Below are 24,544 nucleotides of genomic sequence, written 5' to 3'. Positions count from 1 at the left end.
AAGAAAAAATCATATACATAAACCAACCCACCCCAACAGGGTCCGAGTGAAGAGGGTTAAATGCAAATTGAGTTTAAATTAAATTAGGAAGTCTCAATGACTTCAGTATGATTCCACCCCTCCTCCCCTTCCGTACACTCACACTCTCTCACACACACGCCCTCAGTAAAGCCAATTAAGTAGGAAACAGGTCTCTCTTCCTACCACATCAGTAAGGCCATTAATTCCAGCAAAGCTCCCAAAAAGTCTTCTCATAGACTGCAGTGCCCAAACAATTAGATCACTCCTGAATTAAAAAAGTACCCAGAAGCAACTTTGCATATACACTAGCTTTTTCAAAGCACAATGGAAAGTTGGCACATACTGCATTTACAAGAGCTGTAATCTTGTTTAAACATGGGTTTATTTTAAAGATCTTCAGCTCTCATCTGTAGGCTACTCCAGAACTCAGTGAATCAGCAAATAGTTACTTATTGGACAGCTTCCTTCCTTCCTTAGGACACCTTGACCACCATTCAGTAGTTTGCTGAAATTGTGAAAAGAACTGCACCATCAATCTTCACTACAGGCAATTATCTACAGGTGTACAGGATCTAGAATGTGAAGTATTCAGGATGAGCATTTAAATTTTGATATATAGACCTCCAGTGAATCAAATATTTTGCAGATTACAGAAAATTTAAGTAAATAGCAGCCATATAGCAGAGAGCATCTTACAGGTATTTACAATATATTTAGCATCATGTCATGAGCTTAGGTGTGCTTTTTTCCCTTTGTCTTCTTTCAGATACTCATGGATTTTAAAGCATCTCAACCAGGTTTTTAAAGGAAATCAGACACTACACAGGTTAAACAACATGGTTCTATTAAAAACTATCTTTAACCATGGCACTCAGTGACAGCAATACAATACTTTTTTCCACAAAGCAACTAATATAAAAATATGCCATAAAATCATCTGTAGACTAGTATGCTAGTACATACATATAATCATAACATTCTTTTATAAACTCTTTCCTGAGATACCTTGGGTTGTTTGATTTTCTTGTATTACTGGATGCATTATCTTTATGATTCATCTAAAACAATTGCAAAATATTTTGAATGTGCAGGACACTCAGTAACATGTAAAAAGTAATTTGTAAATATATGGCAAAGAAACAGCTCTTAGAAATTATGCACTTTTTTACTTTTTTATATCTTTTAACATTTGGCTCCTTGGGAGACAGAAGGATGATGCATGAAAAACCTGAAATAAGAGCTATGAATTGACAAAAAGCAGGAAAGCATTCAGGAATGTTAGGAGTTGGAATATATTATAAATGACACAAAGAGAAAGCCGTAAGTCATGTTGGCTATGTATTGTCTTACAAAGCAACTGGACATATCTTAGTTCACAGTATAATAAATATTTTTACTAATCTGTTTTGGAAGAGCAAATGTCTTTTAGGGTTTCAAGCTCCTGTATAAGTTTCTTGTTCTGAACTTCTAGCACTGCAACACGACTCTCCAGACATTTTATGTATTCTTTCTTCCGACGTCGACATTCTTTAGCAGCTTCCCTGCAAAAAGCAGAAGTAAAAAGTGCAAACAAAAAAGCCATTTGCATGCCATTAGAAAGCTCAGCAGAGTATGGAGACTATGACAGAATTCCAAATTTTGGAATATCTCCCAAATCAGTCTGAAAACACTAAGCAAAACTGGGTTCCACAAGGGCCTCAAGTGTCTCTTTCTCAAGTTCATATGGCAATCTGTAGAATTGCTTCCTCTCATGCCTTGATTAAAGTTCATAATAAAGGAGGTCCAAATGAAAGACAGTTATTCTGCTTTATGACAATAAAGATCTTTGAGGGCCTTGAGTTCCTCAATGAGAGTCTTGTTTTGGTTTTCAAGCACAGCCACACGATTTTCAAGACATTTGACATATTCTTTCTTCTTTCTGCGACATTCTCTGGCAGCTTCCCTGGAACCAATACAAGGCAAATGACTACAGGAACAGCCACAATATGGCAAAGACTGGATAAATGCAATTACCTGCAATCCCTGTGGTTCCACAATAACAACAACCACCACCACCAACTGCTGGATTGCACAAACAGAACATCGGATAACAGCCAAAAGCAGTAACATAGTTAAAATATAATCCAAAACATCTAGAACTTGAAACACATCCAGCATCACCAAATACAAAGATGGAACCAATACACAGAAGAATTGAGAAAAACAGGGACTAATTGATGATGCATTGACTTGAGTTGTACTAAACATTAGGATGGAAAGCAGCATTTCTTCTTCCAGTCACATTCTACTTTGTGTGCTTATCGGGAGCATTGTCTTCTGCCATCAAAATCTTAAAGCCAAACCCAGAGAATACACTTTCAGAAAAACACAAACATAACACTACTCTCTTCAGATACAAACTAGATGCCAAGCTTACATGAAGATAAAAACTTACAGCATGTTGTAACAATGTACAGTAAAATTTAAGTCCAAACAAATACAATTTATTAGCATTTCAGAACTGGCTGCCTGAGCACATTTCAGCCACATGAGCCCGTAGTTTTTGTTGCTGGCAAATGATAGCCTGAGGCCATTTTTGTTGTTCTGCTCAAAAGTCTCTAATATTTGAGCTAAATGCTTTGGCTAGTGTGTTCAGAAGCATGTGACTAAACAAACATTCAATTCCAGAAGAAATATTAGAAGTACTGGGAATCCTCCTTTACTACCTTGGAACATGAAAAACTACCAAATTGTGAGAGGCTAACATTCCAGCAAGTTATGAGCTATAGCAGAGGCACTAGTTTTAAAACTGAAGGGAGAAGAAACAAAAAGGAGGCACAACAATGCAGTGATCTTTGTAAGTAATTTAAAATAAAGGACAGGCATGAGAGCAAAGCAATACCATTAATTCAATTATAAGACAAGTGGCTAAGCAGTGTATTAGAGATCTGCAGAGCAGACTATTTCTACTATTAATCTGCCAATCACAGAGGTGGCTACACATTTTAAAAAGACAGAATCCCCTAGGAATAGCAAGAAAACTGCACAGAGAAAGACTGACATTTACAACATTCAGTCAAGTCCATGACAACTAATTAAAAAATACACAGCAACTTGACACAATGGGCCTCACAAAATGACAGGGGCACTGCAAAGTATCTCATCCCAGCAGCCAAGTATTTGGCAAAGTCTATAATTATCATTCCATCTTTGAATAAGACCTCTTCACAGCATCATTAATGGACAGCTGCTAATGAGATCCTCAGCTATTTTCCTAAACAATTCTTCACGGGGATGCTTTAAATGAAAAAGACCCTACTGGTCATTTTACTGTCAGCAGTGGGAGAGGACAGGAAGTAAAATTCAACAAGAAGTGTAACTCTGGATCATCACAAAAATTATCTGATATTGATTTCTGAAGCACCTAATATTTTCAAACTAAAAATCCATGGCTATAAGGTCAACTCTAATCTTCTGGAGTTAACAACCAATACTCTGTGCTAGAAGGACATCGGATGACTGACAAAGAATTTCCTGCCTTCCCTTCATCAATTACAGGCAGTGCTCATGACCTTAAGAATAAAACTTTGTTATAATGTTTGGGGGGTAGTTTTCAATACTATGAATTATTATATAGTCTTACCTATTTTTCAAAAGTCTCAGCTCTCTCTTGCGTGTGGCCTCTTCTGCCATTTGCTGAGGGCTGTGCAAAGTCCCTGGCGAGGCTGCCATAACCACTCCCTGAGGTAAGGTAGTAGTGGGAGTTCGAATCTGGTAAGCTGGCATGTCTCCAGTGGCAGCTGTATAAAAGAAACATATTTTAAAGTGTATGGCAAAACCAAAAAGTATATCTGAAAATAAGAGATTTCTGACAATGATTTATCCAGGATCCCAGATACATAAATTATTTCACAGGTCTGTAATGACACAACTATATTTTTTATCTTAATAGCATTTATTTCCATGCTGTCAAGTGTCTGAATTGCTCTAGCAGTTGGCCCCAGTAGCCAGCTGGACGGAAAGCTTCCACATGGCTCTCTTCAGACAACATGGGGAAATCAGTTTGAGAAACAGTTCAAGCAGTGACACTTACTTCCTGTTTGCACAATCCCACAAAAAGAGGGTCCTGCTGTTGCAGCCACTGAGGTTTATATGCTACCCTGTTCTCCCTGTACAGGACTCAATTTGCTTCAGAAGACAACTTTCTCCTCCTTCCTTGTGATAGCAACAGTACCAGCTTTACAGCCTCTCCTCCTCTTACAACAGCAGTTTGGCAACCCTTGGGTAACCAGTGTGAGCTGCTGTTGCTACAATGAAAAGGAACAGACAAGCACTCAGGATGTACAGGCATTTGTTCCCTGGGCAAGAGGACCACACAGGGGATGCTGCAGCATTAGCAAGCAACAGGAGGCAGCGGCAGTTGCACAGGAAGGAGTGTAGCTGCACAGTAAATCAGAGGGCAAAAGTTCAGATTGAGCTCCTGAGTTTAGCAGTTTTGTGCCCTCCCCAAGCCAAATGCTGATCTGACGTGACTTGAAACCAACACCTTTCTTACAGTCTCGCGTCATTTCTTTGTTTCAGATGTACTTGTCCCTACATGATGTACCTCAACTTAAAAACACAGGGGAAGTCCTAAGTACTTGTCTCTTGTCTGACAGAAAACAAAACCAAACAAAAAATACATTCCTCTTTACATTCTAAGCAAGTATTTACCTATTTCTTTCCATAAATATTTTATATTATGATGGAACAAAAATTCAAATTTTGTCATTAAAGCAACTCTATACAGCTGATGTTTCAGAGGCTATTGTTACACTTAGTTTATACTTTAATTCTTTAAAGCATTATTCAAATAATGGAAAAACATGTCTCACAGTTTAACCCCACAACTAAGCACCACACTTAGTGGAGTCACTTGTTCACTCCACCCACACAACTCCCCAGCTGGATGAGGTAGAGAAAACTCACAGGTTGAGATGGGAACAGTTTGATGGAAATAAAATAAAATTATAAATGTAATGAAAAGGAAAATAACAAAAAGAAAGAGAAATAAACCCAAGAAAAATAATTAATGCAAATTAAAAGCAATTTAATCACCAACTGATGTCCAGCCTGTTGCTGAGCAGCAGGCCCCAGGCCAGCTTTCCCTCCAGTTTATATGCTGAGCATGATGCCTTATGGTACGCAATCCCTCTGGCTATCTGGGGTCAGCTGCTCTGGATGTGATCCCTCACAGCTTTGAGTGCACCCCCAGCCTACTCACTGGCAGAGTGTGAGAGGATGGAAAGTCCTTGACTTAGTGCAACTACTGCTGAGCAACAACCAAACCATGAGTGAGCTATCAACACCTCTGTCATCCTAAAACCAAAAAACAGCACTGTACCAGCTAATAGAAAGAAAATTAACTCTATCCCAGCTGACACCGGGTCAACTTGGAAAAATAAAAGGTAGTCAAAAACATCTTGGTGAGGCTGATAGATTAAGCACTTAAGAAACATCAGTTAACTATAGGGGGGAAAAAATTCAATCTAATAAAAATATACTATTATTCTAACTAAATTAATGCAAGTTTTTCACTAGTTCAAAACAACAACAACAAAAAAATAGAATCAAGTTGTGTTTAGACTACAATTCCACAGCCATGTCCTGAAATCATTATCAGCTTAAACCCCATGAACCTCCCCCCCTTCCTCAGTCCTGTGGGTAAAAGTGTTTGTGGAATTACAAGATGAACTGGACCAGTGAACTGACCTGGATAATCCCCCGGGGATGTGGGAGAGAGGGAGGGGGAAATCAGCTCAGAACAGCCCTGTGAGCAATGACAGGCAGCTGCCCTGAGCACAGGGCTTGGTCATCTTGTACATTTAGAGGGGAATTGCTTAACCCTTTAAATCCTCCACATTTCTTAGCAGTCCCAGTCACGTCAGTGGAATAGTACCTCAGCTCACTAACTACAAAAATGGAATTTCAGCAACTCTTCAGGCTCACCTTTATGCCGGCCACATTACATACATCTTACAGACTCTATGGTAAGAACTACCTTTTTTTATCTCATCACTAGGTACTAAAGAGATGTTACTTCAATTTGCCTTAGCTACAATGAATTAGAAATCCAAGCAAACCATTTTGTAGATGAAGTCATGGGGGAAAGCTCCACAACCCAGATCATCTCAGCCTGGCAAGACCAACTAATTTGTTGTCTGTGTCTGACTTAAGCTCAGATGGCAGCAAACGAGACTTACTGCAGCTTTTGTGCAGAGGACTCAGTGTGATCATGTACCTCCAGCAAGACTTAACAAAAGCAAGTCCCTATCTCAGCTGGGATCAGCAAACACCACTGCTAAGTCTTCTAGTCTGAGCAGGTCCCAGTAGTGGCAGTCTCTGCCTGACAGTTGTCTCACTCAGAAACCTGCCAGCACAGGAACACAGATAATTAACTATTCTGGTGGTACTGACCTTGCCAATCCAGACACCAACGTTTAGAAACAAGAAAAAAGCATAGCATCGCATGGACAAAGTATCTTTTAGCTGTGCAATAATATATGTTTTACAATATATCATTGCAAAAATATATTTTGAAGACTGAAAAATGTTTTGTGCATTAGCTCAAGAAATTACAATGTAACTGACTTCCCCAGAAAAAGACCTTTGAAAAGAAGAAATGGGCTCTAAACACAGTGGGATAAATTTAATTTTTTTCAGTTATTTTAAGTCTAATTATGTATCTATATTACATTGAAAAATACCTTCCATTTCATCTGAGACAAACGTCCCACACACTTCATCCAGACTGCCAAACTTCTGTGGCCATTTCTAACGACACTTCACCAATGTTTAATGTAATTCCTAAGGTACCAGAAACAGAACTGAGAGTGTTAACAAAGCAACAAACCTGGAATTGGTGCATTTCCCTATCACATTGCCCCAGGTAATTTATTATTTTTTTTCTCCTAAAAATGCAAGGGAGTAAAAAGTCACTGAAAACCTGAAGCTTTTAGTTGAGACTTACAAAAAGAAAATTAAGAAAGCCAAAAGACAACTAGAGAAAAAAAAAAAAGCGTGCATCTAAAAAAAAAAAAAAAAAAAAAAAAAAAAGCAACCACCTCTTGGAAAAAGTAACTTGCTGAACACTAGAGAGCATCCCTGCACTCAACTCTTTCAGTGACTATCCACGAGAAAAAATGCCCGATGTATTTGGATGCCTATTCTCCCCCTCTGTGAGTCATAATGGTGGGACTTGATTATCAAGGGGTTTTTAACTTCACCGCTAAACCGGCTACACAAGGCATGACTCATTATCCCTTTGAACATTAAATAAATCGACCGGGAGAAGATATTTATCTTTGGATTAATGAAACGTGCGCCAGCAGTGAGCAGCAGCACGTAGGAGCCGGCAGGGAAGCAGTTAATGTTGCCGAGCTGCCGGAGGCAATTGACGAGGCAGAAAGGAACTGACTAAATCGCAGCATGACTTGGAGCTGACGTCAATGTGTATCTTGTTTGGAGTTTAACTTTTCCAGTTCCCTACTGCAACACGATTCCAGGAAATCTAATGTCGTCAGCCTTTTGAACTCAATTAGCTGAGGAACAGACCATTTTAACAGTGGAGGAGAAAACAAGCAGGCGTTACAATACTGCAATTATTGCCCTCAAATTTGTTCCCATTCAGTGGTTTTTTAATACTGGGAGCATAGGGACTGCCGAAACAATTTCTATAAAGCTAGGTTGAAGCCCATGGCTATCAAATTTGTAGCATCTACTGCTCAATAAAAAAGGCAGTTGTCGTTTTTACAAAACAAAAAGCAATTATAAACACAGCAACATATATGACTACCACCACAATAAAGAAAAATGCAAAAGTAGAGTGGTGGATTGTTTTCAGCAAAATCCTGCATCAAATAATAAAGAACAGTTACTGAATCAATCTGTGCAAGAACTCATGCACTAACAGTGATTTTTCATTTTTCCCCCCCAAACAAAACTGTTAAAATGGACCTGGAATCCTACACTAAGTAGAATTTTATTTGCATGACTTTAGAAAGATGAAAGAATTACAGCAACAGGTTCAAAAGAAAATGCCACAAATATTAACTAACACTGAACAGACATACAAAAATACCATGTCGAAGGCTAACAAAATTTTTACCTGTTTCATCTCCTGTTACAGCCATGATCAACTTCTGCACACACGATTCTGCTGCTCCTCTACCAGAGCTCAGCATGAACTGTTCCAAACTACCAAGCATGTGCAGGATTACAAGCAAGAGCACTGACATCACAATGACCTCACTTGCTTACCGCTGTCATTAACATGCTCCATCACTGGAACAGCTCACTGAAACTGCAGCCCAAATTCCTTTTCCAGTAAACCTGTTTTTTTTTTACCTCTTCCATATTGCTATAATCCTAGCTTTGTTCTTTTCCTCTGAATTATTCATAAAGCTGCAAAAAGCACTCACCACAAAGCAGGCTGTTAAGACCGACCTGAAAATTCACAGCACTGACTGACAGAAATGAAAACGTGGCTCTAGCATTCATGAATGAATCGAAACGATAAAGTCATGATTGCATAGAAAAGAAGGAAATTTAAAACAGACATGCAGTTGTTTTCATTGGAACAGTTCCACTAAAAGGCAGAGAACTGTTGGACAGACATGCAAGACAGGAAAGCTTAATAAGCTGTAACAAATAGGTAAATGAAAGGCTAGAGCTCCTTGCTTTGCAGGAAAACCCACAACCCACTCATTTAATTTCAGTTAAAAGCTTCAGAAAATATTAAGGAACACTCCAACAAAGTAAGCCAACCAAAAGCCAGTGGTTTCAGATGCTGTAACAAGATGAACAGTAACTCTGGGTAAAGGCTACCTCTTCCCCCTTCACTCATTTTTCAAAATATGTCCAAGAGATCTGTTTAGCTCTGTTTTAAAATATAAATTTAAAAAAACAACACAGCTCTAAGAGAGTTACTCCTTATTTACATCAATGCAAATGAAATCGTTTCAGACCAAGAGTCCAAGCACTGGTTTGTATGTAGGGCACAGCAAACTTCTAAGGTCTTTGTACTAAACTTACTCATACCGTAATTTATCAACTGTGAAACTGTGCTGGATGGCAGCAATGGAAGCATCAAAGTTTGCATTGATATTCTGTGTTTTACATCCTGTGTTTACAGGAGCGTTCTGTGATTACAGGAGCACTTCAGGATCATAAGTACAGAAGATCAGAACTAAAGCACAAGAAGTTCAAGCCACAGATTTCAAATACTACTAACAAGGTAACGAAAATATACATAGATCCCAACAGAATGATTTTTACATAACTTTTCTACACTAACTTTCACTAATAATCAAAACACTTCCTTCTTCAGCTAGCAAAAAAATCCTTAACCCTTAATATGTTAGGAAAATGCCCTGACACCAAAACTGCCTCTTATTTTGCCTACAAATGTAAACTTGTAGCAAATACAATGTCACTCAATTGGATCAATATATTTGACACTTTTATCCTAGTATTTTTCCACACCACAGGTTATCAGAAAATACTAAACACAGGGTTTATGTGATCTTATCCATTATTACATGAGATTCATTAACAAATACTTTAGCAAAAAAACAAAACATAAGCTATCTGAAAGATTCTGAAACAGAATCTGAAACAGATCTTTTCTGTTTCCAGGTATTTGTTATATTCTTTTCTTCTTCTATGACAAAGAAAATAAATTATATGCTGCCTACCCAAAAATCATTATAAAAATACATATGTAAGTGGTAGGATTACTAAGCAGAATAATTTTTCTATTATAATCTATGTTACCACAATATTAGGTGAACAGTCAACTACAAAGTGTACATAAATGACAAATGTTCGTAACCTGTATTCCAACAGACTTTCTAGGATAGGCAAGATGAGCTGTAATAAGGACATTTCAGACACTTATATATTCAACTTATTGTTGACCATTGTCTCACTCCATCATAATTAACTCAGGTTTGCTGCCTTCATACAATTGTATTACTGTAAACATTTTCACAGCTTTTCTACATCTTTTTTTTTACTCTAGATGTTTTGTTTTTTCTAAAGATTTTCTAACATCAATAGCATGTAGAATAAGTTGAAGCTTTATATCTTCTCATCATCTCCAAGTTCATGCTCATTTAGTGTTTGCTTTGTACTTTTCTTTGTATGCTATGTCACGTTTTTTGTCTATGTTAACAGCTATGAGGCTCACTAAAGCACTGGACTTTGAACCAAAGGAATAGAGAATTCCAGGAAATAAACTTCTCTGAGCATGGACAGAGAACAAATCAATTTAGTTAAAAGTATCTAGATGCTTCCAGAAACATGATGCAGAAGGTATTTGGTTACTGTCTCTGAATCCATTTTGAAAGTTTCCATCACAAGCAAAACACTTAAAGGGCAATTCCATCTCGTGGAGCCCATTGCTGAGACTGAGTAGTTCTGTCAGAGAACAGCTCTGTAATGGAGAGTCTGTAAAGGAAAATCAGTCTAATGGAATTCCCAAGGACTGAAATGCTGCCAGACAAAATCCTCAAATGGTGTGCTTCTTCACAGACTTGGCAAGTTTTAGGAATCAGCTGAGGAGTTATTTTTCTGCCCCTGACACCAAAGCTCTAAAGACTCAAATCAGTACCTACAAAATACTACAGTCACCTGGAGAGATGGAGGCAGCCTCTGATTTAAGGGATGTGTAGGCACACACACAGAAAACATATTAGACACCTACTCAGAAAAACATGCAGTACTAGAGTGGGAAATTGGTGTAAATTTGGGTCTTAAGGCTTTATTAAGAATGTATTCATAATAACATTTAGGGAAGTTGTAACAATACTCTCTGAACAATAAAAACTTAACATTTGACCAAGGTGTTTTCATCTTATAGTCTTATAGTACTTGAAATGCTCCTGGAAAGTCTTGGGACAACAATGTATTTCAACATTTATTTGAGGACCCTCATCAACTCCATGAATACATATCTAAATCCTTCCTAGCTCTTCTCATGGCTTATTTCAGATAGCTGTTTTGGCTTAAGAAAGTATTTATACAGCCCTTCCCCCCTACTTCTCACTGTCAATAAAATATTTTTTAAAATTATGCATATCCTCCATAGCTATTAATTGTCTCCATAGAGAAAACTATCTCCCATTTTCAAAGGTTTTCATCATGTCATGTGTGCACTTTATAGAACCTTTAAAGTGTTCCTCTGTGAGAAAACTAGCTTAATTAAAGGATCTGCTTTCTAGTAACTGCAAGAGACATAAGTTGAAAGGAAATTCTGCCCTAAACATATCCTAAAATCTTTTAAATTTGTGTTTTATTAACATTAACTGCTGAAAAAAACAAATTAAATTCATATATTAAATGATGTGCACCTTCAACATCTCCCTTCAATCTGTAAGAGTACCTTTATTCCAATTAAACATGTCTCAAAATCTGGACAAGACATTCCAAAGCAGAAAGTGATGTTATACTGCTATTTCATTCTTTTTAACCAAACACAGTAGCTGCCTTACTAAGCAGAGAACCTGAATCCCATCCTAAGACTCTTTCATCTTGCTGTATTTTACTTAATAGTGCAATAATGTCAACATAAAATAAGAAACTTTTTAAGAAAAATTGTTTAATATGAAAAAAAGAAAACAAAGTAGACTAAACATACCTTGAACAACAACTTGGCTTCCAGGAACAAAAAACTGTTGTGTGCCATCAGATGACTGCGCTGCATATTGCACAATGGTAGCGCCCGGCTGAGGAGCTCCTGAATTTGTCACAGTCTGAATTGTACCACCTTGAGATATAGTAACTAAACAGGGAAAAAAAGCTAAGTTAGGCAACAGAAAGACATAATACATGCTAAAAAACATGCAATAAACATTGTCTTACAGGACTCCTGGTCCTCCCATTGCTTAAGGATCAATTGTATGATAAAACTTAGATAATATCAATATTGATTTCCACAAGTATAAAGTCTGTTGTGTAGTATATGTCATACATATAACATATAAAAAGCGGTGTTTAACACACTTTATCTCTATGCTTCCAAAATATTACCTCTACTAAAATAGTTTAAATATGGGGGGGGAGGAGAAATAGTAGCCCCTAGCCATATAAAAGCAATGTTTTAAATACTAACATATAAGTTATTTTTTTAAAAAATTCTTAAAAAAAGTTTATTGACTCTCAGAAAACAAAAACCAGGACATCAAAACAAAGGAAGAGAAAGATGTTTGACACCTACAATCCTTTCCTTAGTGTAAGAAAAAGTTTAGCACAACATTTAACCAGGTTGTACACAATTGTACGGAGCCCGATCCTCATGTAAAAAGAGAAACAGAACAAAGTAGGTTCCCTCAATATAATAGCAATATGAAAAAAGCAAATATATTTTTCCCATTAATAAAAATCATACTGCATTCTTGCCATAATCAAGTATTTATAAAAATGCAATTCCCTAGAGACATCATTAATTGTGTATTCCTTTTGAAATTAGCATTGCCTTTGTTAAACACAGAAATATCACTGAATCACAGAATGGCTGAGTTGGAAAGAACCTTCAAGATCATCTAGCTCTAACTCCACTGCCATGGGCAGAGGCACCTTCACCAGATCAGATTGCTCAGAGCCTCCCCATCCAACCTTGAACACTTCCTGGGATGGGGCATCCACAACTTCTCTGGGCAACCTGCTCCAGGGCCTTGTCACCCTCAAAATGAAAATTTCATTCTATGATCTAAACTAAGTCGATCCTCTCTGTTTAAATCCATTGCCCATCATGCTATCACTACACTCCCTGATACAGAGTCCCTCCCTATCTTTTCTGTAGGCCCCCTTTAACTACTGGAAGGCTGCTGCAAGGTCTCCCTTAGAGCCTTCTTTTTCTCCAGCCTAATCAATCCCAAACCTGTCAACCTGTCTTTATAGGGAAGGCCTCCAACCCCTGATAATCTCCATGGCCCTCTGGATCTGTTCAAGCAAGTCCATGTCTGTCTCATGCTGGAAACTCAGAGCCGGATGCAGCACTGCAGGCAGGGTCTCACCAGAGCAGAGGGGCAGAATTGCATCCCTCGATCTGCTGTCACGCTGCTTTGGATGCAGCCTAAGATCTGGCTGGCTTCATAGGCTGCAAGCACACATGGCCAGGTCAGAGTCAGTGTTTCAGCCACCAGCACATCCAGTTCCTCTCAATCCACTCACTGCCCAGCCTATATCCACATTTAGGATTGCCACAACCCATACACAGGACACTGTGTATTGATGATTGGCATTGGCCTTACCATGAAGTTTGCAAGGGTCCACCTCTCCACTCTGTCACAGTCCCTTTGGATCCCTTCTCTCTACTGAGCTTTGAGTATCAACTCCATCATTTAGCCTGGTGTCACCATTCTGAAGGTGCATCTCCACAAAGATTCCACATCTCCAACCAAAGATACAAAATAATACTGGTCCCAGATCTCTGAAGGACACCACTCATCGCCGGCCTCTACCTGAACATCAAGCTATTGACTGGAACTCTTTGAGCCAATTCCTCCATCTACCAAGTGATTCACCAGCCAAATCCACATCTCCTGTGTTAATTAAAGCAATCGTGAAACTTTCAGCTGAGAACCCAATGTCCAAGGAGTAAAAATCCTTTCTCCCCCAAGATACTTAAGCTATGTTATAAAAGTCAGACATAAAAAAAGATTGAGGCTTGTCAACTCCTCTGAATTCATTGTCAGATTACAGTATTTGATGCCATTCTTGAAGGTTCAACTCTGCTTATCTCAATACAGGATTTGTTAGATACCTATGTGAATTTTAGATATTGCTGATTTCAAATGTTCTGTTTTGGCAACAGTAGATTATCTCAAAAGCTCAACTTCAGATATAAGCACTTGAAAGAGACTGAGATTGCCAAATCCCAACAGATGAATTAGCTTCTTTTGGGGAAAACGTGGAATTCCTCCTCATCTGCAATACTGAAACAGGGTTCAGCATGGACCTCCCAGGCCTGCCCTTGGAATGAGGAGTATGTAACACAGGAATTAGTTGGGCGCTGCACACAGGCTCCATAAGGCATTGAGGAGAAAGGGGAAGAGTGTGACAGGGGATAGAGTGCAAGATGTTTCAGTCTGGCCTCCAAAGCATAAAGTGCCTCATTTTAAGGCAAGACAAAACAGAGAGAAGCAACAAAAGTAAAGCATTGTATCCCCTACTCTTCACAAAGTCCAGGACAAGAGCAACAAGATTTTTGTCAACTCTACCTCCCAGACAAGTTAAAAAGAGCCAAATTCTGCCTCTCAGAGTTAGCACCAGGGAATGGTGGTACATCTACACCACCACAGAACCCTGCCACATAAAACCCAGTCAGTTTGGCTTCCTAAGCAGTAAAACATCAGCACAGATTGAGGCAAAGCTCCTAGCTCCACAGTGAAGCTGGGTAAACAATTATGTCACAGCTGTCCAGCAATTATTCATTCAGATCCCAATCCAGTACTTTATAAACAAAAGTGAATTAACTCCAGTAACTGCCTTCCTTACAGGACTGATTCCTGCCATATTCCCAGAAGAACACACTGCCTGTGCCTCCATTCACTGTCCTGATCTCAACCACTGCACACACTTTGTTGTGCTGGAGCTCTACTGAAAACTGAGCCTTTTATGATGAGTACAGGACTTTCCTGGACAATCCCTGTAGCTGAATGTCATGCAGGTGGATGGATGCAACCGGCATCTTCTCTTCCAACTAGGAGTGAGGACAGTACTAATACCACTCTGAGTATGATCATCAGCTCTAATCCAGAAAATAAAACTAGATCTTTTTCCCTTCAAAAACTGGAAATGGAACTGAAGTTAGTCTTTCCCAAAAGATTTCTTAATTCTCCAATTGTTAAAAGTCTGTTGTAAGACAGCAAGTAATCCAAACAGAAGATAGCTAAAGATTTAATAATTTTCATTCCCCCTGCATTTTTTCATGCAGATCATCATGATATGCACAAGGAGGCAGGGGGATGGGGAGACTGATTCACACACACCAACTGAACAAACAACTCTTACGCCTTAGACCACTACCACAGGTGAGGGAAGTAATTTTTTTCAGTATTAAATAACCAATATGACAGAACTACAGCCAACAAAGTAGGTGTGTAGTCAGACAAGAATACAAGGCTCCTATAAAAGAGTGCACCTTGTGCAAAACTACCCATTTGCCTGGCAGAAAGATCACACATATGTTGATGGAGGTAGCTGGCAAAGACTACATTTTATCTGGTCATGTCAGTCTGTCTGCTTCTATAAGCCAAAGCCAAGAAGCTCCAAGGAAATAGGTATTGGGAGACCATGGCAAAATACCATTTTGCCTGGTGAAAAGTAAGTAGAGAACAGCCATCAATGCTGCTAATAGACAAAAATACATTTGTTTTCCAGAAAAATTTACTTATCAAGTTCTTCCAAAAGGAGTCATCCCAGACATCCAGACATAAACACACAGTCAAAATTATCTTTTCAACTAAATTGTCCTTCCTTTGCAGGAATAGAGAGAAGAGTAGAGAAAAAAAGGAACTAGCAAATGTAATAACATAACACCTCTTTTAAACCAGGGCACAGTACAGATGGCCACACTGACACTGCAAGGCCAGCTCTTCATTTTCGTGGATACTGCACAAGCTCAATGCATAAACTACTGGGTGCCTGCACAGCAGAACCTCGGCAGCCCATGCTGGCCAGGGACAGAGGAGTCCTCAGGCACAGGAACAACAGGCAGAAGCACAGAGCTACTGACAGGAGGCATAAAGATGAAGGAGGTACATGGAGTGACCCTCTGCATCATATCCAGTCTAAAATCAACACTGGATTTGCTATATTGCCACCAAAACCAACCATCCATTCCTGATTTTAGCTAACAGCGGTTCCTGAGGATTACAGGCAACCAACAGGATGGCTCAGAGATGCTTCAGATCCGTGCTTCATATATGTAAAGACTAGGGGTCAACAGTCAAGCTCTCTTCAGTAAGTTCCAAATTAAGACCCCCTTTATTACAAGGAAATTACCATCCTTGCTACCACCTGGCCTAATTAAAATACACAGACTTTGCTGAGTCAAAAGGTATTTTAACTTACAAAAGTGAACGAAAAAAAAAGTCTAATTAATGCACTCATAAATTCAGCAAGAAAAACTATTTCCAAAAACAAAAAGCTCTCAAAACAGAGTTCTTGAGCCAAAACCAAGAGAGTCCATGAAGGCTGACATTGCATTTTGAAGCAATGCAAATTATGATGAGAACCTTAATTATATAGCACGTTTCATGCTACAACTATAACTTACTCAAAGAAAAAGCAGCAAAGAACAGAAATCTCCCAAGCTTGGCTTATAGCCAAGTTTAAATTAAGACACATGAGACTTAATTAAATTTCTGTGGATTCTGTTCTCACATTGTCAGTGATGCTCTCTGTTGTTTAATTTTCAGAAGTAAATGTCTGACTGAACAAGAAACCAAAACCTTTGAATTTTGTTACTCACTTAAACACTTCCCCATCACTCTTGTTTATAGGTGTGTTCAAATGAAAATATATTTCCCTAAGAACCACCTCCTGCAAGATATTATGGTCAAAGTACAACTTTGGCTTCCCAGAGGAAGCCACGATTAAACCTAAGCTCTAAAATTTCTTAGAAATCCTACAGGTTTACAGGCTCACTGGGTAATACACAGACATTATAACACTTTCTTTAAAGCCTTGAAATGGCAAATATATATATATATATATATATTCTTAATTAAATCTAAGTAAAATCAAGAATACAATTGAAAAGTTGAATAAAAATATTTAATTTTTCTTTGAATACAAGAATACATTAATACATACTGGATTCTGTACTGAATAGTTGTAATTTAGGATGATGGTATTCTTTTCCACAGAAAAGAACACTTCAGATGCTGGACATCCCACAGCAAACACTTATGTATGTCTAGAGCTTACAGAAAGGGTAAGAAAAGCAGCCTAGGGGCACAAGCAAAATTACTTTCTATGCTGAAAGGATAGATAGTATAGACAAATTCTGTCTTTGCACCATTAATAATTAGTTTAGTTGTATAAATTAAAAATAACTGAAGAATTCTAAGGGTGAGTAGAACACAACTAGAGCCATTCTATCCTCTTTTATATGCCACCGCAGTGTTTTAATAGACTTCCTCTGTTTTCTCATTTCAGGAAAAAAACTCCACAACATTTCTTATGCAATCTTCCTGTCATTATATCAAAGGAAAAACACCTGCACTTTAGTGTGTCTACTTAAAAAAGACATGAAAAACCCCTACAAACTGTAGGAGTGTAGCTTTATAAAATACATAATTTTAAAAAGAGTTGTTATTATAAAGTTATCCAAATTGATAACTGATTATCTGATTGTGTCCAAAGAAGCCACAGAGTGCAAGTTATGCAACACTTCTACTATAAATACAGGAATTAAAATATCCAAAAGCAAATCTATAGAACAGAACTGTGAATGTAACTTTTAACCTTTAACATTTGGATGATGTATCAAATGTTGGAAACCATAATTTAGGTTAGTTCTGTGGTGAAAGTGTAGATACTTAAAAACTGGTGAAAAAAAAGACATAGTTCTTTTAAGAAAGAAAATTGGAACTTAACAAGTAATTTCATACTCCAACCTTACATTTCAAAAAACTCTACTTGCCTTTTCATTTAATGAATAGCACTAATACACAGCCAATCACAACAATTTGAAAATGCAATGATTTGTACCATTGAGAACTATACACATAAAGGTGGCAACATTTTTCATTTCAGCTGAGCCTCGCCTCCACATTTTAATGCATAGAAGCTCTAGAACAACTAAATTTAGCAGCCAACAAATACTATAAGATTAAAAGTCTACAACCCCAATGTTAGAAAAAATTAATAATAATTACTTAAAAATACAGAATCTCTTATTCTTCTTCATCAAAATCCAACATCCCTAGTGCATTAGATAACTCCTAGAAACAAAGCTATGCTATGCACGTTCTGCATCATCACATAGTACATTGCACACATACGGTATTGCCCTGTGTTAGTATGATACAGGCTGGTTGGCATGGCCACTGCAGAAATACCAGAAGGCGTTCCTTCATCTTCTGACTTCTCTTCTTCTTCAATCTTCGCTACCGCAGGTGCATCTGATGAGAGCTCATTCAAAATTTTTCTAAAAAGAGAATGTAAGTAATTTCATGTACTTGAAGATCCATACCCATAAGAAAATCAAAGAACTGACTTTTATCAGACAGTTTTGCTGTAATAAATAAGCTGCCTGTAAAACCAGCAAAACCAAAATTAAAAGTCCTTACCGGTACGAAGGCCTTCTTGAAAGTATTTCCCTACGTTTTTGAGAATCAATAATCACTTCTGATTGTGCAGCTTCATCTGCAATCGATGCTACCTGTAATAGCAAAGTTCCTGAATTCATAACTTCATTAAAAAAATATCAGCAGAGTAAATTTTTTTTAATTCCGTCCATGTTTACATGGGAAGTTTGTTGACTTATCTATCACTAATCACGTGATTTTGGACTACTTTTTTCCAATGCAAATTTCAAATTCTGAAGTTACCCTGACAAAGTCACTCAGATAACATTTTCCAATTTGAAAAAGGAAAAAGTCAATAAAATCCAGGTTACTTTTTTGTGAATGACACTTAGAAAAAGTATGGAAACAGATTTCTTTAAATATAAAAATATTATATAATTTAATTAGCTCTTAAAGTGGAGTCAAACATCTAAAATACAGAATACTGCACTAATGTGCCTTAAATGATAGTATATAACATAAAAGTTTCTTCATACCACACCAAAGCTATTTAAAAAATAACTTTATTTAAATATACACATTTATTAGACTAACACATTCATAAATGCAAAGGCATTGTTTAGCAATGTTGGACGAGTTTTGGAAGTGCCTGAGAAATCCACAGTATCTCATTTTCTCAGACCTTTAGTATTTTCATATATTCTTCTCTTAAAATTACTCCAGACAATATTAAGGCCTAGGGCTGAATCACACTCGACCAGCACCTATCTTACTAACCAGAACTGAAAGTTATGATTGAACAAAGAAAAGGCTTTATTTTCTTGGACTCTTTTAACCTACTCAGAACTATTGCTGTGCTGAGATTTCCAAATTGAAACAGTGTGAAAATCTTTTCACGTGAAGACAGCAGCTTCAGATTAAGCACTTTGTTAAACTAACACTGAACAAACATGATATAAGAGACTAGAAGACTTCAAGTGTTTGAACCAGCTGCAGTGGAAGCTCAGGGAATACAAGGAAGAGCTCTGGAATTAATCCTTCTGCCAGTCCTCAGCGTTTGGTACTAGAAATAAAATCTCCCTGACCTCAATAGAAAATGACTGGAAGGTTCTGGAAATTTATAGACCTGGATCAGCTCAGGTCAAACCTTTAGAACTCCACCTTGAACGAACTGCGGGTTATTGCAGAACAAAATTATCTCTTCACTTGCTAATTTTATTACATTACACTTCTGTGTAAAAATATTTAATGTAGCCTCATTTGGCTGGGTAATATGCAACAAATATCATGAGAACTATACATCTGCCACCTAGGCAGTGAGAGTTACTTCTGCATGTGTACAGATGCATAGCTCCAACCCAGACATCAGAGCTGGCTGCAGAGCTCCAGGTGCTTCAAGAAATTTGTATTCCTCCTTTACAGGAGAGACCAATGCTGAGCAGCAGAGATCCTGAAAGACATTTCCTTCCCAATGTGCTTTCAGCAATCTCCTCATGGATTGATCTTCAAGCTTCTGGCATAATCCTTCAGAAGTAAGATTGTATCACACAGCCAAGAAAGAGCCTGGGCATCCTAACTCAAAACAGAATTTTCATTCTGCTGGGGCCTGGGGGTTAATAAATTATCTATTTGTCCCTGGACAAATAGTCCAAAAACAAGACCTCAGTTGTCTTTAAATTGTCACATTACCCTAACAGCTACCAACAGGCCCCCTAGTTTGTGAAGATGGCTGAAGAAGTTGGGAGCAGTCATACTTTGAAGAAGATAAGGATAATTACAAAAAGATTTAGCATTTTAATGTGTGTATTGGTTTTGTACAGCATGGTTTTTGGTAGAAGAGGGGATGCAGAGGTGGCTTCTGTGAGAAGCTGCTAGAAGCTTCCATGATGTCCAGTAGAGCCAATCCCTGATGGCTCTGCAGATGGATGTACCACTGGCCAAGCCTGGGCCAATTTGAGATGGTGGTAACGTCTCTGTGTTAACATATTCAGGAAGAAATCAAAACAAAGATTGGGGGCACAGTTTCAATTCTAGCCAGAAAAGAGGAGGAAGTGAGAACATGTGAGGGAAAAAACACGGAGACACCAAGGTCAGTGGAGGAGGAGGTGCTCTAGATGCTGGAGCCAGGATTCCTCTGCAGGCTGTGGGGTGGCCACAGTGAAGCAGCTGTGCCCCCACAGCCCATGGGGATCCATGGATGATGCAGAGATCCCTCCACAGCCCGTGGGGGAGGTGCCCACACCAGAGTGGGTGGATGCCTGGAGGAGCCCGTAGTCCAGCGGGAAACCCATGGAGAGACAGGTCTTGCTCCCAAGTTGGAACAGCCTGTCCTTGGAGGACTGCACCTCATGGAAGAGCGACCCATGCCACAGCAGTTTTGGGAGCATGGTTTGCCCATGGGAAGGACTAATATGGCAGCAGTTTTGGAAGGACTGCTGCTCAAGAAATTGGAGCCATGCTGGAGAAGTTAATGGAGAATTGTCTCCTGTGGGAGGGACCCCACAGTCTCAGTGGGGAACAACTTCTCTCCCTGTGCAGCAGAGGAAAACCTTGGGTGACGAACTGACCAAAACCTCCACACTGTCTCCCTGCACTGTCAGTGGGAAGGAGGGAGGGGCTGGAGGAAAAAAGGCGTCTTCAAGGGCTTATTTTACTTCTCATTATCCTGCTCTGATTTTGTTAGTTATAAATTCACTTTATATCTTTAAGTTGAGCCTGTTTTGCCATTGGAGTGTTCTCTCCTGGTCCTTATCTCAATTCATGAAACGCTTTGTTAAATTTTCTCTCCTCTGCCCAGCTACAGCAGGGGAGCGTGAGTGAACAATTTTAATGGGAGCCTGGAATTTGGCCAGTGTCAAACCACCGCAATGTGAAAGAGAACATTTTCTATAAGAAATTTCAAAAGCTTTAATTTTCATCATGACAAAGAGAGAATGAACACTTCAGATCATTCTAATGGCAAACAACCATGTCCATACTGTTAACAAACCATTGTAGTTTTCTCCTGGACATCGTTCAGATTTCAACTTTACCTATTTCAGCTTCATCTGCATTTGAACAAATTTAACTTCAAACTCATTTTAAGTCTTTCCAGGACCTGATACTACAGGGGGGAGCAAGCAATAAGTCAAATAACAATTTAAATCTTCCTACATATAAAACAACATTTAACAATAAGGAATGCTATGAAAGTATTTTTTCATCTAAAAAACAACAGCATTATGAGAAAAACTTCTGAGCACCTTCCAGTTGAAAATGGCAGATGTTTGAGGGAGAGGTCATGCAAGCTTCAACACCAACCTTCAGCATACTTATTTCTTTTTTAAACTGATATAATTTCCCAAGTTCCCCGCTGTCTGGCAGAGACAAGGTAGCAAGTTAAAGCCAAATGATCTGGAGGAAATTCCAGGTGGCAGGATAGTCTACTGAAAAGGATCCCAGAAGGGCTGAACACCCTCTCTAATGGATTCTTCCACAGCATCTTCAAGGCCTTTCTTACCCAGATGAAACCAAAGCAAAATCCTAGAACTAACTAGTCAGTATTAATTGGGACAAAACTTTCCTGTTTTACTTTACTCCTCTGGGTAAGGGTGGACAGCCAGAGTTAACTCAATACAACAAATAGTTGACTTCCACTCGCCTAAGATGACACAGCAGCAGCTGTCAAGAGATTCCTGAGAAATTTCTTCTTCTGAGCTTTGAAAAGTCCTCTCTCTTTGCATGTATGTCCTGACTACACTGATTAAAGGAACAGAAACTAGGAATTACTGATCTGCTTATTGAATAAAGGTTACTCAGGAAAATTACAGTTAGAAAGAATTCCAATTAAAAAAAGTATTTACTTTGAATACTCTGTTCTGACTTCAAGTTTGATCGAGTATTGGCACGTACCACACCTCTTTTCATGGTGATCTAGGATTTCAAAACCTTGAGGTCCCATCTTTTACACCTACTGCTCAACGATAAAATATTCATTATCTGATCACAGTTTTATTATTTTTCTCAAATATAAAACCTACTTATACATGTCTTTTTGTTTATTATACTGGAAATTTATTAAGAAGCCTCTAACATTAAAGATGGCTTCTCAAGAGCAACAACACATGACTTTTCCTTAATATGTTGCAATGGCCACAGGCAAAACCCTTTCCCCCTAACAGGGAGAGGTGTATCAGCTTTCTTACCAGAAATAGCAATTGTATCTGCAAAAAGCAATTCAGCTGACATTTCTCAAGCAGATTTTAATAAAACTAGAGCAGAAGCCTTCCCAGCTACAAAAAAAAACACCAATAGGAGACCAAAAAATTTTCAAAACACTGCAAATTCATTCTCTCTTGCCTTTCCTACTTTTTAAAAACTCTGAAAAGCCTTACATGTTTTGCACCAATCCCTGTTTTCTAGTTCCAGCAACTTTAAACACATGAACATTTGCCAGATAAATTTGTGTTTTGAGGCTGCCTGTATTTTTGGTATCCACATTCACAAAAAGCAATACAAGATGCTCTAACTGGGTCTGATAGGGGCTCCCAACAAGGAACCACTTGATATAATATGCTTACTTCTATTATGCCCAGACCCTTTCCAATAATAAAATAGGAGATACTTCAATATTTATGAGTTCATAGTCTCATTACAAACACTATGTTCATAGAATTTAACAAAAATTTAAAACTGCAGGATACACTGAAGTAAGGCCGTGTTATGACACAAATTTGCTATTGCGTAAGTTCAGACCCAAGTTCCAAGACAATTTCTTGTAAGATAAACAGGAAGCATTAAGGAATTGCTATACAATGCTTGTAGAGCTGCTCCTGGTTGGATGTTTGCCACCTTTCCCCCTGCTGTTTCCTGTGCCATCTGAGTAAATCTTGCAGCACTGGTTGGAATGAAGAAGAACTGAAGATGGGCTGGGAAAAGAATTATGAGGTACCAAATATTCATGAAAATGTAACAATAAAAAAGCTAACCTGAACAGCTTGCATGTGTGGTGACTGAATGACTGAGGGCTGTGTGGCTTGAATGACACCCTGGACATGAACAGTTTGACCAGAAGGCAACTGCACTAGAGTTACAGCTGGAGATCCTCTTCCAGCACTGGAAGCAGCTACAGAAACCTGCAAAAATTACAATCATCACGTTTAAGTAAGATGCCTTAAGACTTCAGCAAATGTTTTTAGCAGTGATAGCTAAAACAGACTGATTTGGTTGCCACATCTAAAAAAGCTCAGATGTATATAATTATCACACACAAAAATAAATTATTTTACTAGTAAAAGTACCAAAGGCATGTATTTTCCAAATGGTCTGGAAAGCTTAAAACTGTACCCTAACAAACTGCAATTATTTGTTTTTTCCTCTCCAGAGACTTCGTATTTTCCTTTCAATAAAAAAAACCCCGACCCTCAGCCATCGCACACCAGATCTGCTGTTGCCAGCATAAAGGTTAGGAAGAACTTCCAGAAATATAACAAAACCCATGCATATTCACTGGAGTAGAATGTCACTGCAACAACATAAAGGCCAGAATGTTCTTAGGAAGAAAAAAAATTAGAACTGTTTTAGTTTTGCTTTGCTTATTAGGTAAGAAGTGTGCTTTTGGGATGGATGTCTAAAGAGACATGGGAATTCTTCAGATAGTGAAAAATCACCCTGTTAAATAAAGCCATACAAGGATTTGTAAACTCATTCAGTTTAACAGACTCCTGTTATATATATATAATTTTATGTATCAAGAAAAAGAGAGCTGGAGTGTATCAGTGCTTCAAACAACAACAAAAATAAAAAACAGCTGAATCTTCTCTAAGCCTAGCACAGCCATAGAACAGCTTTCCCCAGCCTGCAACTCTTAACCTTCAGTGCCAAGGACTAATGGGTTGAGAAACAGCTTAACACCTATGGGCTAAGAAATAATTCAATATTTGTGCTGCCACTATTAAATCTATTAACAGAAACAAGCAGTGATGCAAAGGGAAAACACTGTGATTGATCTCAATTTATGTGAGGAAGCATCTCTATACTTGGAAAAGGAAGACAATGACAAAGAAACAATATAATAAAAATAAATGCTGTGTTTTTCAATTAAACTGCACTGAAAAGTCTTATTTCTATATTCTGTGCATTCAAAAATAAAATCAGACTCAAATATAAAATTCTGTTATTATTCCCTTCTTAGCTTTGTTCACAGCTCCAAAGATATCCGGTATGAGCAGTAAACATGAAATGAGATGAGAGTAAGAAGAAAAACA

At 38.2% G+C, this 24,544-nt stretch overlaps 1 protein-coding gene across 9 annotated transcripts in view; it reads right to left on the bottom strand.

Annotated features, from left to right (window-relative positions):
- Positions 1-1,342: 1,342 nt before the first annotated feature.
- Positions 1,343-24,544, bottom strand: part of CREM (cAMP responsive element modulator) — a 35,670-nt gene continuing 12,468 nt past the window's right edge. For 2 of the 9 annotated variants that reach the window (XM_084214854.1, XM_084214852.1), the window contains exons 3-8: positions 23,267-23,413; positions 18,342-18,433; positions 18,054-18,199; positions 11,678-11,821; positions 3,644-3,800; positions 1,343-1,963 (exon numbers count right to left, since the gene is read on the bottom strand). In XM_084214854.1, the coding sequence (XP_084070980.1) occupies positions 1,819-1,963; positions 3,644-3,800; positions 11,678-11,821; positions 18,054-18,199; positions 18,342-18,433; positions 23,267-23,413 (831 nt within the window). In that variant the 3' untranslated portion in view covers positions 1,343-1,818. The other 7 variants (XM_084214858.1, XM_084214857.1, XM_084214853.1 and 4 more) reach the window with 6 other exon arrangements.

The sequence above is a fragment of the Fringilla coelebs genome, assembly GCF_963513975.1.
Source record: "Fringilla coelebs genome assembly, chromosome: 1".
Lineage (NCBI taxonomy): Eukaryota > Metazoa > Chordata > Aves > Passeriformes > Fringillidae > Fringilla > Fringilla coelebs.
This window is presented reverse-complemented; position numbering and strand designations above follow the sequence as displayed.